Source organism: Wyeomyia smithii, chromosome 2 (assembly GCF_029784165.1).
Source record: "Wyeomyia smithii strain HCP4-BCI-WySm-NY-G18 chromosome 2, ASM2978416v1, whole genome shotgun sequence".
Taxonomy (NCBI): domain Eukaryota; kingdom Metazoa; phylum Arthropoda; class Insecta; order Diptera; family Culicidae; genus Wyeomyia; species Wyeomyia smithii.
Window position 1 is genome coordinate 225,226,277 of NC_073695.1, and position 18,824 is coordinate 225,245,100.

Here is an 18,824-nt window from a genome sequence, read left to right on the forward strand (position 1 = left end):
TTCATCCATTGGACAATCCCAAAAGTAGTTTTATTTAATCGGAAGTGACCACGTTTTCACCTTGAAGTAGCAGGACTAACCCAAATGCTAAAAGCGATTGTTAAACCTAAATTCTTTAACCTGTCATTCTAACTAAATTTTATTTTCATTTCTCTACCAGGAGACATCCAAAACTGTTTTTCACTCCAAAGAAACAACACCGGCATCGACAACTGCTCCTCAGAGTAGTGTTCCAACCACCGCCGGATCCGATCATGACCCGTCCCTAGCGCCCCCACTGCCAAGGCCCGCACTTTTCCAAGTTCCCAGCTTCGGGGCTGGTTCACCGTTCTTGTATCAGGATCTTTCGGCGACGTATCCTCGACCAACGGCGTCGACCGGTATTAGTAGTGCAGGTACGCCCGAATTTTTCCCTAGGCATATAAATTTTTCGCTGGTGGGTGAGTCCAGATCTACCCTCGGCTCTGCTGGTGATCGCTTCCGGGAGCCAGCCTTCATCGAGGAAATACAGGAAGATGACGAGACGGAAGAGATCCAAGAAGCACCGATTGAATTGGTCACTGGCGAGCATGAATCTCTCCCAATAGCTAATGAGTTAGAATCGTTAAAAATGAGTTTAGATAGGATCACCAAGGAAAAAAATGATACAATAGAAAAAATGCAAAACAAAGTGACGGAAAAGGTTGATGAAATAGCGGACTTGCAAGTCGAGTTGGCTGCCAGAAATAAACTGTACGAAGATTTGCTTCAGGAAAAGAAAGAATTGAAGGATGAGCTAGAAACTATCAAAACTAATCTGCATAAGTTAGACACTATCGCCGAAAGTTTGAAGCTTAAAGATAATAAACTCAAAGAGGCTGTAGAAACGATTGCTAGTAAAGAAAAAGAAATATCAGAGTTGAGAGAGTTGTATGCTAAGCTGCGCGAAGAACTAGAGCAGCAAACCCAAGAATCGGTTTTGCTTAAGACAGAACAACAAAAGAATCATATGCTTCTGGACACCCTAAACCAGCAGATAGAGTCACTAAATAAAACAATCGGACATAAGAACGAACTGATGTCTAAGTTAGAAAAAGATATTTCGAACTACACTAAAAATGAGGAAAAATACACCGAACAATTGCGTTCGCTAGAAGCTAAAGAAACCGAGTTAAAGATTTTACAGGGCAGCTACAAAGATCGGCTGCACGACATCGAGATTTTGAACGAAGACAATCGGTTTTTGAACGAGGATATCAATCGTTTGAAAAACGAGATTGCGAAAAGTTCCAGCAATTCGACGTCCAATCCTTCGTATGTCCAGTTCTTGAAGCAAAACTGTGAAAAGTTTGAGGAAGAACTGCACGAAACTAAGGTGCTACTAACGGAAAAAATGCTAGCACTAGAACGAGTAAGAATTGACCTAACTAGCTGCCAACAGGATGCGGAAGATTTGAAGGCGCAACTGAGAGAGAAGGAAATTATCATTCAACAAATCGGAGACGATGGTAACAGCTTGCATGAAGCCTTATCAAAGATTCAGAACAAAATGCAGGAAAATAACAGCGGTTTGAGTACTAAGCTTCGAGAAGAGCAGACTCGAAATGTAGCTTTGCAAGCTGAAATCGAGCGATTGAAGGTGCAACTGCAACGAAGCGATAATTCCTCTAGTCCGAAACCATTTTCCGTGGAAGAAATAGCAGAACAGTTGGAAAAAGAGCTAAATTACTCGGCTCAGCTAGATTCTAGTCTAATGAAAGTAATTGAAAGCGATGACGTGGCTTCAGAAGAGGAAAATTCAGCTAGAAACAGTAAAAAAGAGCAAAGAGCCGCCCAGGAACTGCATGATTTGAAACAACAATTACAAATGCAAATAGACAAGTGTGTAAAGCTGCAAGAGCTGCTGGATTCTGAGAAACATAATTCCAACGACATTCAAACGCAAGATGCTGAAATTATCGAAGCAATGAGATTGCGCCTCGAAGCTGCAATCGATAACGAGAGTGCGTTGCAAAAATTGCTTGCTGAAGAGAGGAGCAAAACTGAACGACTATCAACACTAATGGCCGGCGTTCAACGAACCAAATCGTTTGATAACTATCTACTAATAAAAGGAAAATCACCCCACGAATCACCATCACGAAGACTCAACCGAAGCAACGAATTCGAATCGGAAATGGTTGCGCGCTTTGAGAGTGAAATTAAGTTCCTGACCGCTCAGAACGAACGTGAACGAGAGAGGGCTGCTGATTTGCAGCGTGTGCTCGAAAGAGAAAGGAGTCGTTTTGAAAAAGAAATCTCCGATAGAAATGAACACGGAGATCAAGTGAAAAGAGAATTGGTGAGAGTAACCAAAGAAAAAGAACGTCTTGAAGTTGAGCTTGATCATGAACAGGAGAAGTTGATGCTGGCACATAAGGAAATTGAGAGCTTAGAAAAGCGAATCGAAGCCTTCCAGGAGGCAGAGTCGATGCGATCTTTCCGAAGAGATCGAACTTCCGGACAAAATTCATTGGAATCCCAAGAATTGCGTCAACGTCTTGATAACCTGGAACAAGAACGCAATCAACTGCGGGATACCGTACAGAACCTGCGGTCTGAAGTTGAGCGCAGAAAACAGCGAGAGGCAAAGTTGACGGAAGCACTGAGCAGAGAAAACTCTTTACTCGATGGTGGTAATGGATCGGTTCCCGAAGAATTTCTTACTAAGCTCCGCGACATGAACAGGCTGTTAGAAGCAAACGCTCGTGAAAATCATCAACAAGCCGAAACCCTGCGGCTATTGATGGAAGAGCGAAAGGCGTTGCAACAGCGCAACCAGGAACTTGAACGATTCAGTGCGCGTGGTAATAGCAATCATTACAATCGAGACGATTTGGAAGAACGGGCAAATCACTTGTTCGGCAAATATCTCCGGTCGGAAAGCCACCGAAAAGCTCTAGTGCATCAAAAACGCTATTTGCAAATTGTGCTAACCACCTATGAAGAAAACGAAACTAAAGCCCTTCAACTTTTGAATGCACAAAACTTACACCTCCAAGGTTTATCGCTGCCCAGTTTACCTAAATCAGATGCTGTAGAAGATTATCACCGCTCGAAGCGACGATCATTTCGTGCCGTCGTTACCGCAGTGATTGCTATCGAGCGCATGAAATTCATTGTACGAAAGTGGCAAGGCGGGCGACGTGTTTGCGCAAAAGCTATCTTCTCGCAGCAATTCACTCCCCGCCGATCACAATCGGCCAGTACAAACGTCTGGGCCCGATCACCCAACTCCCACTTCGTAGAATACAATGCGTCCCCACCGGCTCGAGATCGACCGGCGGTAGTCGTTCAGCAGCCATTGCAACATGATGCGGTATATTCTGGACACTATCTTCGTCTGCCAGAATCACAACTGCTTATGAATGCCGACCTACGGGAAAGGCTAGAGGATCAGTACAATCGAACCAACAACAACCGATAGGGCTAGAAGTCGCTTTTAAACTATTTTTTTTACGAATAGCAGCTTCTTGTATATCTGCTACTACCATTGTTTTAAGTGAGCTAAAGTATTCATTTTATTTTGTCATTCTTCATTGCCACTATATCAGATCTAGTCAATTATTGACGAAACCCTCTAGCATACTTTAAAAGTATATGGTGTTGCTCATATTTTCCATTTTGGAAAGCGGCTCAATTGGACAAATCGTAGTTGAGAAAAATAAAATTTAAAAAAGAGGTTGCACCGTGCACAGTTGATCTCAATAAATGCTATCAGTCACGCTGTTGACTAGCAAAAACAACTCGTTTCAATAGTGCCTTATCAAACTTGTAGAGTTAACTGCTACTGGATCGAATATATTTTTGTGTTTAGGAAAAACACACATACATACACATACCCATACACAAGCAGAGCACAAATTGTTAGATGAATATGAAGGTATTGTATATTGTATTACCATTAGTATCATATTGTACCTTTACAACTGTACTGCATTAATTTGTTGTAACCAACTTCATCATCTTTCAGACTTAATGAATCTATCGTTTTCGTTTAGTTAGTATTGTTTCTAGAAAGACACCCAAATCGGATTTTTTACTATAGCATTGACATTTTTTTTAATCATTCAGAAATAGTTGGTTAGTTATTTAGAGATGTAACAGTAATATACCAAATACACAAGGCAATCGTCTAGAAAAGGTTCGGTTTTTGTCACTGTTTTTTTCTAAAGCATCCGAAGATCTGAAGCTAGGAGACGGTATGGTCTCTTTGTATATCGGGTTTCCTCCACAATATTACTATATACTACGCGTCTCCATGAGAAATATCTTTGAGATTTGCTTTAAATTCAAATTGAACGCATAATAGGTAGTCACAGCATACCGTGGTCGTGCAGTCGAATCCCTTCATAGGGACTGTCGTTATAGCGAAATGTCGTAATAGTACGAAGAATGTTTGCATATGTAGAACAGAAGGTACCGTTGAGAATGTCGTTATAGATTCAGCAATGTCGTTATAGAGAGATTCGACTGTACTATTGTCGCAATAAAGAATGACAAGTATTAGTTTTGTTATGCCGTTATAGAGGAAGGTCGTGATAGCGAAATGTCGCAATAAAACGAAGAATTTTAGTATAAAACAGAAGGGACTGTTGAGAATGTCACTATAGCGAGATTTGTCACTATAAAAAGTGTCGTTATAGAGGGATTCGACTGTACTTAACAGAGTCATGAAGCCCAACTCATTTTTCGCTTTTGTTTCGACAGTTTACGTGTTCGGAATTTAAAATTGTACGGTGATGAGGATAGTTCCAAAAACATTCCTCAGATTTAAACCAACTGGCGAACACTTCAACACTGAAGAGTTGCCGGCGTTGTGAAGTCACTATTTCTAATCTTCGGACTGCGAGATGGACACAAAAAGTGACATAGATTGAAATGTGGATTAAGTATTTCAAAAGAAGATCGAATCCATTTGAATAAAATGTTTTAGGATCTTAATGAAGAAAATCAGAAAAGGTATTGTAGCTAGAACATGTAGCGCACGCAAGTACGTAGAAGACGTCGGTACAGCTATGACTAATCTAACCCAAGAAAAATAAAAAGCTACGTATTTCAACTTGTGGCCTTAAACAAGTTTAAGTAAAAGTGTGTTGGAATTTTTCAAAAACACTTTTGACTATAGTGACAACTGCGGGTGAGTACCTTTTAGCTTAATGAATATAGAGCCAGGAGAGTCTAATATTTTGCAAATTTAACTGTTTTTTTTTACACAGAAACATTGTTTATGTTTGTGTTGAAAAAAAAAATCAACCAAACATGTTTTTACGAGAGACGTGATGCAATTAGGAATGTCGTGATGCAATTACGAATGACATCTTATCGTACGATATAACGGTTTCACATTATCGCAGAGAGCATGCTCTCAGAAGATTAGGGTTACGACCCCAGAATTCGACCACTTTATCCGAGTACCCAAAATTCGCCCACCTATTTTTTCATTGTTCGCAATAAAGTGTCAACCCTTATAACCGTGTTTAAACATAAAAAAGAAATAGCTGAGATTGTAAATAAATTATTGTTTGGCATAATTCAATAACAAACCCCGTAAACAATTAGTTCATTAGTGGGTGGGCGAATTGTGGGGTCTTTACCTATATCTTCTGTCAGATCTCACCGAAAAGCAGATGCACCAAAACCATCCAGAATCGCAAGAACCCAAAGTTAAGTATGCTTTTTATTGTAGACAAATACGCAAAATGAAAATATCACTCGTGCGATTTCTACGTGACTTGCATTCGCCATAATGAGCATTAAAAAACAGCGAAATTGCCACGTCAAGCATGTCGCAAGGATGGAGGAAAAATCCTGTTGGAAACTGTGGTATTAGCCAAAGATCTCCGAAAAAGGTATCGTATTTAAAATTGGAAAAAATCTTCTGAGGTAAATGTTTGGAAATTTATTTCTAAAATACATCATGCAGGTTGTACATCTGCCTAGGCTCGAAAGCCTCAAAAATGTTATATATTCTCGACGACTTATAGTTTTTAATCCGAAGTTTGCTCCTGTTGGGAAATATATGAAGTGCTTACCAGGTTATTGATGGTTAGTGGTACGAATCAACGATTGATCGGTCTGCAGATGGTATAATAAGCTCATTCCGTAGAGTTATCGATTAGAATAAGGCCACCAAAAAATCGCTTTATGACTGGATAATTGTGCTGCTCAAAGCAAAAACTAGAATATGTTCCTTCACCTAATAGTTTTGATAAATTGTTACATTATCAAAGTAAAAGAAGTTATGCTGGAATTTTACGAGCCTATGTACGCCTTCATAGCAGCCGGTAACTACCGTACAACTGTTGGGAAAACAATAAAATTGAATCTACCTGTCACGGTGCTCCAAATGCTGTTGTTATAAAACACGCCATCAAAACGGTGATCATCAGTTCGTTCGATTAACGATATTCTTAAGATACAACGTTATACAAAATCGTCCAGTAATTGGTATAAGTCTCTCAAATTTCAATGGAACTTTGAACTAAGATTACTTAAACCGCGTTGTAAACAGGGATGCCACATATACAGATTAATCTGTATTTTACAGATTTACAGATTTTTCAAAATTGACATTAATTTTTATGAATACTCCCATCCGCCACCCGGGAGAACGCGCTTTGGGCCTGTCAAAACTTTCATACAATAGCTTTGTGGCTCCATCTTGGGATTCCGTAAAGCTATAAGAACCCGAGATAGGAGCTCAACCACCAAGCCCAGGGGTCTGCCTACCGGGTCTTTATGAACTCAAAAACTACTGAATCGATTACTGTGAAAAATTACACGTAGGGGTTTTCGAGAACGAAATGTGTCACTTCCATGGGCGCAACTAAGGAAAATTTCTAGGAGAGGGAGAGGCTAGTCATACATGGCATTAAAAGAAGAGTTAAAATGCGTTTATTAAATAACGTCTAAAATAGTGTCGTAACAGCAGAAAAAATCACTTCAATCGGGATTGAATCTCCGAAGAGATGTATTGAATATCTTGATCACACTAATTCGATATTGAGGAGAGCTAGATCTAAGAATCGATCCTGGGTCCTCGTCGCATTTCTGAGAAGCTTTTCTACGCACTTACCGAGCACACGGGAATCGTCAACGAAAACTGTAACACTCTATACTGCCGCTATTCGCTTAACAGTCCTATGTTAAATTTGGGTGTTTTCTTGTTTTTTTTTTTGCGAGAATGGGTTAATTTTGGCATGCTCTTCAAGAATAGCCAATAAAAAACAAGGTTTGTTCCCCACGTCCTCGATTTTTTTTGTCCTCTGGATGTACTTCGTCCTAATTATTAGCATAACAGTTCTAGTTTTTTATTCGCATATAACCTTTCATCGAAATCCTTTTAATGAAGTTCAACGTGAAATTGCCCTCTATATAAAGCATCCATTAAATCGGTTCTACATTATTTTGTATAATTGTGTCGAGTCATCAACCATAGAATACAATATAATGATAAAAGTTATTTTAAGATATTTACACTCGGTTTTGCAACTAAATAAAAAAATCGACAATTAATAGCATTCTTAAAGGTGTGTCCGGATGTGTTTCTATAATCATTAACAACTAGAAGAATTACAGTTAACAGCGCGCTTTTCCAGTTCCGATCTAAACAAAGGATATCCGTAGTTCCGGATTACATTCCCCTATTCAATTCCGGGGTCCATTTATTACCGGAACATTTCCGCCAAACTGAGATTTAGAATCAGTGTAGTAGTGTAGTATTTTCAAAAAATAATTACATTGCTAAGGCGTTGACGGAAGCAGTTCCGAAGCAGCTTCCCCGTAACCGATGGAGTCCTCCTCAGAATTATCGTTTTCACTTCTATCATTCGTCAGTAACTCATGAGCAGACATCTTCGAGCACATAAGCGAAAAAATGTCAAAAGAAACTGCGTTTGGAAAAAAAAAAAATAAACAGCCACTCTCGAACGTAGGACTGGTGTGCGAAAATTTTTTTTTATCGATGGGTTCCTTATAAATCGTGTGAATTTGTAAAAAAGAATTTGTAATGAGAGCAAACATACTCTTCCAAAAAGATTATTATATCGAAATACTTTCAATCGCGCTTTTCTCGACTGCTTAGTTTTCGACATAGGACTGTTATGCTAAAAGCTACAGTACAGAGGTTTTGAAAAGTATTTCTGGCAATTAAGAACGAGAAAGTTGAATAATAATTTTAGAGCTAGCCGATCCCAAATCAAAACGAAGCAAGTACCTGAAAATAGAAACGCATTAGTACTAGTTCTTAGCCAACGAATGATGGCATCTCAATTTGTGTTGATTTTAATGCTCTGATTAGTAATATGGAATGTATTTATATTGAAATCTCAATTTCAATTAGAATTTCCCATACGATTGCTATCGTGGCTCGTTTTCAAGCAGTGATAATGGTGTCAAATATTCGAAACCCAGACAGTATATTTTTCAGTAAAATGCTTCCATAGCATCTATGGTTCATGTAGGAGCACTTCTTGTGCAAAATATTTGCTTTAAAGTTTGCATTATTGGTGAAATGCAAAGGCCTGTTTTGTATAATGATTGAAATAGCCATAAACCATAATCGGAACAGCTTACTTCTGAGATTTCACCGTTTTACTTTGTCTGTGTTTGATATAATGATGGATTTTATGTAGGTATAATTCACGGAAAAGTTTTTTTTGTTGAAAGTACTTAATTTCATTTTTTTTTGCTTTTGCCGACCAGTATTTTATTTAAAATTTGTAGATTCAGCTTGTGTCTTAAATTGTGTAAATTTCAACTATTGCCCCTCCTACAATTTTTATCGAGTTTTGATAAAAAATATTTGCAATTTAAAGTTATATAGTATATTTGGGCTGAAAATCCTTTAGCTTGCCACAGAGATGCAAATCGAAATGTTTAGGGTTACTCGATTGTACCAACCTCAACTAAAATGCTGTCAAAATTTCATGATATGTTATCAACTCGTTCTCAAGTTATTACTTTCGAAGTAATGGTATTTCTGTTTATTTAGCAATCATGAAAATGAAATAGTCATAAATCAGCGGTTCTCAACCTTTTTTTTTATCCGCGTTGGCGATATTTTCTAAACCAATTGTACCCCCTGGCTTGGAATGTTCTCGCAGAGTGGGAGAGAGTAGTGATAGATCATGTTATGGTAGTCACTGCTTTGACGTACCCCAGGTTGAGAACCGCTGTGCTAAATGATCGCGAAATAAAATTGGGCGAGCTAGATAAAACATTGTTCATCTCAGAGGAACGCGTTGATAATTCCATTCGTAACTGTTGTTTACATTAAGAAATTGTGCGCACGATGGGTACCGCGTTTTTTAACTACCGTAAACTGGGGTGACTTTGATCATCGGGGTGACCTTGATCACTGTACCTCTTTTTTGAAAATGTGGTAAAAAAGCGCTCGTAGTGCTTGGGACTTGTCGTAATCTTCACTGAATGCGTGGATATATGTTCGCATTGCTACTACTCATGCATTTCCTGCTATTTAAAGAGTGTTTTTCCTTTTCTAAATATTAATTGAAAATAAAGTGTATTTTTGGCGATTTTTGTTGCATACAAACAATCGGTTCAAGCAGATTCAAAACAACAAGTTGCAATACGTAAAGTTTTTTTTTATTTTGTTCCCAGATTAGTTCTTGAGATGAACAAATATTATAACAATACATTTTATTAATATTTTTGCAAGTTTTTCCTCAAAGGCAATGTTGAGTCCCAATATTCTCCACAGCGTATTACATATTTCTTCTTAACAAAAACCCAAGACGTGAAGTAACATGCAAATTTAGCCAATTTCATAAGTCATATTCCTCGTGGACTAGTTTTTGATGATTTTAGACCACCTTCTCTCTCAGTGGATAACAATTCATATATATTCTAAAAATTTTGTATGAATCTCATACATTCGCCATTATAAACTGTTCACGTAGAATGTGAATGGCCCCCATATTACTTTCCATATTTATTAACTCGTTTAAGCCGTTTAAGGCTGTTCGATTTAGTGAAAGTAGCAAAGTGTTACACCAAATTCATCAAAACAGTGAAGTGATCAAAGTCACCTCGGAATGATGATTGGTGTAAAATTTTTAGAGCATGTTTAAAAACAGCAAAAATGTTGCTAAACTTTTGAAGTAGTGACTGAATCTTTTTCAATGCATGCCAGTACTTATTTTAAAAAAATCGAATAAAATTGTTTTTAGTATATTCTGAAAATATTTGAGATACAATCAAAAAAGTGATCAAAGTAACCCCAATTCACGGTACCCAACATGTCAAACTTTTGACGGAGAATCTGGCAGTGATTACGAGCTATAGGAAGGGGTTTCTGCGGCGATTTGTGATAATGGTTGAAACATGAATCAACCACAACACTTCTGAGTCCAAATGGCAGTCAGCAAAGTGCCTGATAAGGGTCTTCCGAGGCGCTCAAAAATGCAACAATCAGCCGGCACAATATCCGTTGACTACCGTGAGCATGCTAAAGCGATCTATAAAAAATGAAATTGTATGCTTGAACAATTATACGTTGAAACCAAGGCAATGCGGCGGAATTTGGCAAAAAAGTGCTTCTTCACCACGACAACGCTCCTGGCCATTTTGCTTGCGATGCCACCGATAAATTAAAGAAATCGCACTACAAACTGGTCCCAAACTTTGTATTTGCCAGAATTAGCTCCAAGCGACTATTTCGCTTCTCCGGCAAGCGATGTCACTCGAATGAAGAGATACACGCAAAAGTTCAAGCTTACATCATCAGATTGTCCTCTCAAAACGCACATTAAATGCTCTGGCTATGCACAACAAATGTGTCAAAAGGATAAGGCAACAGTTGCGTAATGAGTACATTGACAGAGATCGAAATCAGAATATGTATATTACAAAATCGTGGTGTTTCGGTGAACTTCGGTTTTGGGCAAAGGATCAGTTTTGGGGCTCAAAAAACCGCTGGTAACTTTCGCGAGTCGGCGCGTATCAAAGACTCGTGCATCCCCAATCACCGCCAGCAACCGAAACAGCCAGTAGCGAGCCTTGTTGCAACAGAATTTACTGACGCTGGTGCCAGTAACGTGGAACCGAATGCATATGAATAAAACCAGAGTCGTCGTTAAATGCAAAATGTTTTGAACAATTCCAATGTTTTTTTAATTGTTATTGATTCGACAATGTTTTTGAATAACCGGATTCATGATAGTGAATCGATCAGTTCATATTTGCATTAACCTAGTCAGTTATTGTGAAAAAAAATTAGCCTAGTCAGTACCAAAATCATCAGTATTGATTGCACTGCTTTAACGATAGCAGCATTCTGAAAAATATTACCAATACCAGTACGAATCATCATGGCAACACTAGCACCGGTTAATACTTTAAAAGTGTTTTGATTTTGAGCCGTCCAATACATTGAACATTTGCTAGAGCACCAAATGCGTTATGAACAACACACATCCCTTGTACTGGTTTCGAAACAGTACAAAGGATGCTCCAGAAAGACGCAATATTAATGTGGTTACTCACAGTCCAACTTTTGCGTGATAGTTGAAAACAAGCGACTGTTTTAAAGGATATGATGCGCAGCATTAAGAAGCTATCATAAAAATGTTAGAGAGCCTCTAAAATAAGTGCGTTACTCTGGATAGAGACAACGTTAGAGAAAGAAACGATTTTTTTCATAAAGATTATCTTTTTTCAATCTTCTTTTCCTGTAGGACCACTTACTCCGACCAGAAACATTGATCTTTGGTAATAGTGCCCGAATATCTGTTGTATTCCATACTTCTGATATTAGCAGTTTACCTGTTGGGAGTAAGAGACATGCTTGTATTACTATCCGTACTTGTGTGTATACTAGGGCGCCAATCATCGTATGGAAAAAAGTGACCAGAAATTTTCAAAAAAAAAAACCTATACAAAATGTTCACCTGCTCGAAAAAAACCCTGTGCCAAATTTCAGCTCAATCGGACTTAAAATGGGGTGGCGCAAAGCGATTGAAGTTTGGCTGGGGTACGTGAAATTTCGGTTTTCGAAAATAATTTTTGATGCCAAATGACTTAAAAACGCATGAAACGTCGAGAATTGGTGTCATCTGAAATTTTTTTTTTTTGCAAAAAATTACTCTCTGGGACTTCGTTTTTTCAATTGTGGAAGGCGGAGTTCAAAATGTTTAGAATTTATCTTTTGAAATAGATCACTAGTCTCTCGAATTAGCTTGTATAATGATATACACTATAACTAGCATCGATATACATTATGTTTCATTAGGGTGGTTCATTTATTCGACATAGGGTGGTTCATAATTTTGTGTAAAAATGAGTATAAAATAAAAAAAAATCACTTTTCACTGAATACTAATAGAAAAATTCCTGAAAATATAATATTTGTTATATCATTGTCGTTAGGGTGGCAATGTTGAATTATAAGTAAAATGGCAAAATATTACAAAACAAATTTACAAAATGTATCAAACTACTCTGTGCAAAAAAAATTATCTCAACCAAAATTAAGATTGTGTCTCGTGGAAAATGTTGAATGCTTTCATGTCATTTGCATTGTCGTTGCATGTCATTTTTCGATTCCAACTGTCTTAAACTTTTAAATGAAACGGTGGAAACTGATGGAATATGTTATATTACTTTGTTTGAAAAATCTACTCTCTAAGACACTTGCACTCGTCTTTCGAATATTGTACCAGACAAATTATTCGTTTTATTTACCACAATAATGTCCTTTGCCAACACTTGATTGAACACACAGTGCTCTGGCTTATATAATCGAACAAAAGACTGTATCGATGTTATTTAGTGATACTGAGAGTATAGGGATCTCAATCAGATACGCAACACAATTGACTCGTCGTTTCTGGGTTTGCATCGTTTTGACAGTTCGACCATACATTTTCTTTAAAGCTTACATCATGAGAACGTGCCCATTGGCTGAAACTTTGCATAGACGTTTTTATAGGCAAAAGATGCCATTTTGTACTATTGGTTTAATTTATAGAAACACAACTCATTTTTGAAAAGCTATTGGAAAATGCTATTTCGGATAGGTATTGATGATTACAAAAATTTTTAGAGCGTTTGAGCGGTGTGACATCTTCGGCAAAATTGTAGATAATAGTTTTGTTTAAAAAAAAAAAATACACTCTAAAAACAAAATACTAATTTAAAAAATAATAAAAGAAAGTTATAAATTAATTATCGAAAACAGCCCATTTAAAAAAACTGATTTTTTTTTTATAAAAACTACGAAAGTTTACCTGAACAACGAAACCGGCCATGGAGAAATAAAAAAAAGTTATATTTTTGAAATTTATTTTTTTTTTCACAGGGTACATTTTTTTTGGAGGAACGAAGTTATTATTTACAACTTTGCCATACACTATGCCAATCAAATAAACCGTTTTGACTGTAGAAGTATTCTTGATTCCTCATAGGGTGCTCTATTGGAAATTAAAAATATGTCTACAGTCGAAACGGCATAGTGTCTTCGGCAAAGTTGTAGATAAAATATTGTCCTTCCAAAAAAAATATGCCTTTTAAAAAAAAATAATTGAAAATAAATTTTTTTTTCAAAAAAATTTTTTTTTTCAAAAAATTATAACTTATTTTTCTTGATTTCTATATGATCGGACTGGTTTCATTGTTTTGGTAATCTTTCGTAGGTATTAGTTGAAAAATCAAGTTTTTGAAAAATAAGCCCTTTTGAATAATTAATTTTTAATCTTTCTTCTAACGAATCTCGTATATCAATCGACTTAGTTTGACGAGCTGAGCGTTTTCTGTATGTGTGTGTATGTGTATGTGTGTATGTGTGTGTGTATGTGTGTGTATGTGTGTGTGTATGTGTGTGTGTATGTAACGCTCTCCCAATCTCACTCGATTTTCTCAGAGATGGCTGGACCGATCTTCATGAAATTATTTGCAAATGAGAGGTCTAATTGCCCCATAAGACCCTATTGAATTTCGTTGCAATCGGGTTTTTAGTTTAGAGGTTATGTTTAAAAATGTGAAAATCACGAAACATCATTATCTCAGAAACTACTCAACCGATTTAAACAAAATTGGTTTTAAGTGAACGAGCTACTTGAAAAACCCTTAACTTTTGAGTTTCATGAAGATTGAACTTGTGGTTCGAAAGTTATTTAAAGAAACGTGTTCTGGAGAGTGTTTAATCTCACTCATGTTTCTCAGAGATGGCTGAGCCGATTTCCACAAAATAAGTGTCATTTGGAAGGTCTAATTACCCCGTAAGACCCTATTGATTTTTTTTGCAATCGGACTATTACTTTGCCTGTTATGTTTAAAAAAAGTGAAATCAAGCTATGAAAAGAAACATATTCCGAAGACTACTTAAACTCACTCACTTTTCTCAGAGATGGCTGAACCGATTTCCACGAAATTAGTGTCAAATGAAAGGTCTAGCTGCCCCATAACACCCTATTGAATTTCAAGGTAATCGGTCTGTTACTTAGTCTGTAATGTATCAAAATATGAAAAAAACTTCATTATCTCAGAAAGTACACAACCGATTTGAACAATATTGGTATCAAATGAACGGGCTAGTCAAAGGTTATTTGATGAATTTTACAGTGATTAAACACGTGGTTCAAAAATTGTAAAAAGAAACATGTACCGGTGACTTTACAAATTCACTAGTTTTCCCAAAAATGACTGGACTAAATTCAACAATCTTACGATCAAATGAAAAGTATGGCTTTTTATTCCAACCGTTATGTATTAAAATATGAAAACAACGAAAGTCTATTATCTCAAAGATCACACGACTTATTTGAACATAACGAGTGTCACACGAACGAGTCATCTCTCAAACTTACAAATAACAAACTGCGTAACAATTTGATATGTGGTTCAAAAGTTATGGAAAGAAAAGAAATTCAAAGGCTTTTTAAAACTATACCTGCTTTGATCAATATATGTGGCCTCAATATAATTTAAATGTGGTATCGTACCATTTGAGTGTTCCCGGTATCGCTCGTGATTGAATTGTTCGAAATTAAGTGTCATTTCTTTTAATTCGCTATTTCTTGAGCATTTACATTACGTTAAATTTCATATTTTATACTTCAATTACAACATCATTATTTTAGAACCCAAAAAGTGAATACACATTTATTGGATTGAAGCGTTCATGTAAATCTACTTTTACAAATAATAAGTTTGAATGAGAAAGGTTGGGTTTGACCGCTAGGTGGATTAATTTAGGTTTTTAGCTTGTAACCAATTGAAGGTTTAGTTTGTATGAATTTATGAATGCTATTCGTCATTTTGACATAAAAAGAACGTAAGAACGCCACTAACGGTTTTTTAGAGATGTAGAATATCGTAACGTGCATTTTCCGAGACACAAATTGATGGTGCTTATTACGGGAGTCACTTCACGGTGAAATCAGAGTGAAGTGAACAAAATCCTATTACGGGACTCACGTAAGTGAGAAAAACGTCGCAAAGTGACATCTGCCGTGGAATCTGGGTTATTATGAGTGTCATATCAGTGAAGTGAGAACGGAAAAAGCGACGTTTCGCGTGGAATTATTTCACGACCATTTTGAACGGTGAAATGATTCCACGAAGATGCCATAAGTCTTAAAGTTGATTGATTTGTGATATAATGGTAAAAATTGGATTTATTCTTCAGTAACAAAACGAATTAGAATTTGATCCGTGCCTTAAAGCGGTAAAATTTTCATTTTTTTGGCCGATGATAAAAATGCAAAGTAGTTCAGGAAATTTTCGATACCGAAAAAAAACAGTTTTTTTTTATGCCGAATGTCTTAGAAATGCAGAACACGTTAAGATCTGGTGTTATCTGAAAAAACGGAAAAACGACTTTCTGGGACTTAGAAATTTTTGAGCTGGGAAACAATCTCATATTACTTGTCCTATTCTCAATTTCACTTCACTGTCAATCTTACTCCACGGAGGTGATTTTTGTCACCTCACTTGAGGTGGAATCGGGAATAGGTCTAAAAAAATGAAGTGAGCGTGAGAGTGAAATATATTTTACCGTGAAGTGACTCCCGTAATAAGCACCGATATTTCGCTATATGCGCTCAACTAGATGAATCGTCGTCCTTACATAAGCCAAATAAAAATGGATTGACAACGTTTGTTTTTTTTTTTTTTTTGATTCAAGGAACAAACCTATTTTTTTCGTTCATTAAAAGTACATCTAATAAGGAGGTTTCGTGAGTTTATCTTGAAAATTATGCAAAATCTCCTAAGACTGTTATGCATTTTATGACATTTTTAAAATTTTTAATGTCGATATTTGGATGAAAATATTTTAAAGAAGTAACGCAATCGTACGAGTCAACAGGAAGACGCCAGTTCTCAATACTTGCACAGTACGAAGATGCTTCTCTGCCGTCAGCCGTACACAACCGTACATGATTGAAACCCCTGGTTGGCTCCCGCACTGTGAAATTATGGAAAATTAACTTCTCACTACACAGGATTGCAGATAAAGTTTACAACGAAAGCAGAACACAGCTTCACGAGTCGACGAGAGGATGTCAAATGAAAACAGGAGATGCTAAATACATTGCGAATGTGCTTTAGTGTTATTTGCACTGCTAGGCTTCTGCAATTGAATACAATTGAATACAGTAGTGTCATTGCCTACTAAAAAGTCATTTTTATTCCAATGCTCTTTTGTTGTCTGCCTTGGGCATAAACTGATCGTGATTTTATTCTCAATTTTCACTACGTTATAAGATGTTACATGATCATGAAAATCTTGAACGTTTTAGTAAACTACCGACATATTGATTGTTTCATTATGTACAGTTGTATGAAAGCTATTGATATACAAAATCCAACCATTCTTAACGTTGTATGCTCAATGGAGTTTTCGGAGAATGTATCCAACTATTGAGAAAACATAATTTTTCATTATATTTCAAGGTTTCCAGAATTATTGTTTGCAATAACTTGTGAATGATTGTACTCTGGAAAAGTTGAAATGACAATGAATACAATAGCAAGTAGTTTGTTTCTAAACTAATGTCAACTGTTCATGATATTGAACTTCTTGAAAGATATTTTAATGTTAAAGTCGGTTGTAATTAAGGCGTTTGCTGCCAAGCGTCATTCCCTTTCACTAATAGAAAATGCCATCTTTCCAAAGTGCTGAGTTTTAAACATGCGGTGAAATGACAATGTGACTGTTAACATGAAAAATGCGAAACATTGTCGCTTGACTCCAGAAAGAAAAGCGAAGCGAAGCAACCATACTGCCCACATCCTGGCCTGCCATTTTTCATGATTGACCCGCTTCCGTGTGAGTGTGTGCCATCACACATATCGTGCAGGACTCCATGCGACAAATTACCTAAATTGAGACAACAAGTGAAAATGGGAAAACCGGAACCCTTGGCTGAAACGATAGCACCGGGATGCAAACTCCCCTGCTGGGACGCATGTTTGCCAAAGTGGTACGGTTTTCACTGGGGATGATTTCGTTTAAGATGGTAGATGACTGCCTGGTATGACCGCAATTTGTTAACCATTTTGTCATCACCAGCAGCAATAATGGGTAGGCTATGTGCTGTTGTAGCTTCTGTAATCTGATTCGTGCTGCTGGCTGCCTGTCTATCGGGAAATGTTCCAGTTTTTGCACTGCAAAGGCGAGGAGGAATGTATGAAATGATTTTGATTGCCTTTTTTCTCTGGAAATGCAGTGTAGAGTGGTTTCATGGATAAGCGGAATAGATTAATCTGTGATGAGTTGAATGGGATATTAACTCGATACCGCCAATCTTTTAAATCTTTAAAATAGAAAAAAAAACCAAAAGATTAGTTTTCTTGACATAATGGAAGCACATTTACGTCCATCTCGAGTAACTGATGAAAATTAACTACAGTTTGCAAAGATTATCATGTAAATTCCCAGAATTAATATTTAATGTTTCCTGTATTAAGTTTGATTTTGCGATGTATTATGATTTTCTAAAGCAGTTAACTTTCGAGCAATTCACGACCTGTGGTTAGGTACCGGGCTTTGCTTCCAATATAAAACAATAAAGCTTATAGATGCATGCATTTTTGATTTTATTTTGCTGGGGATTTTGTGAACCATGAAACTCTCTGTATTTTTTTTCAACTTATGTTGTAACATAATGGCTGAAAATACACTGTAGTTGTTTGCAACGTGGTTTTACAAGATTTCTTGCGAGGTTTTTAGGATTTACGGTTTTTTTCTTTTTATGCGAATTACGGAATTTCTTGAGTATCTCAGCTTTTTCGAGAGAGGGATTCACGTATTATTTTGATGCCTATTTTAGTTATATTCTTAAAACGGTTTCAAACTAATTATAACGTTTTTTCAACACACTTTTCTGATTTATAAGTTTTTTAGATATTTGGTAAAAGACCGGAGAAGCAATTGTGAAGTCTAAACAATTGAAAAGAGAACTGCAATTTCTGGCATCCGGATAAAAGTGTTGTTGAGAAAAATGAAATTTATTACACCTCTACCTTTTCTGCATCCTTTACAGTTAATACCAACCATAGCGGAGATGAACATATTTAAATCTCATTTCCGTCGACATTTCCTACCGCGAAGCGTCCAATTTCCAGTCGTTGTTGGCAAGTACTGGCAGTACGTAATAAAAATCAGCTGCAAATTGAATTCCGCATCAACCTACCTAGACTTGTTCGAGCTTGGAGCCTCATTTTTCACGCCCGACTAAGCTTTCACTAATGGTCACAGTGGAACATGCTGCGTCTCCATTGAATTGAATGATAGCGCGTGGAAACTGTATTTCCTCCCACAAACGAATGAGAGCTTTGCT

The 18,824-nt window shown here is 36.8% G+C and overlaps 1 protein-coding gene across 8 annotated transcripts in view; it reads left to right on the forward strand.

Moving 5' to 3' along the window:
* Nucleotides 1-4,161, forward strand: part of LOC129723435 (A-kinase anchor protein 9) — a 70,264-nt gene extending 66,103 nt beyond the window's left edge. For all 8 annotated transcript variants that reach the window (XM_055677652.1, XM_055677653.1, XM_055677654.1 and 5 more), the window contains one exon: nt 161-4,161. In XM_055677652.1, the coding sequence (XP_055533627.1) occupies nt 161-3,445 (3,285 nt within the window). In that variant the 3' untranslated portion in view covers nt 3,446-4,161. The remainder of the gene's footprint in view (nt 1-160) is intronic.
* The last annotated feature ends 14,663 nt before the right edge of the window (nt 4,162-18,824 follow it).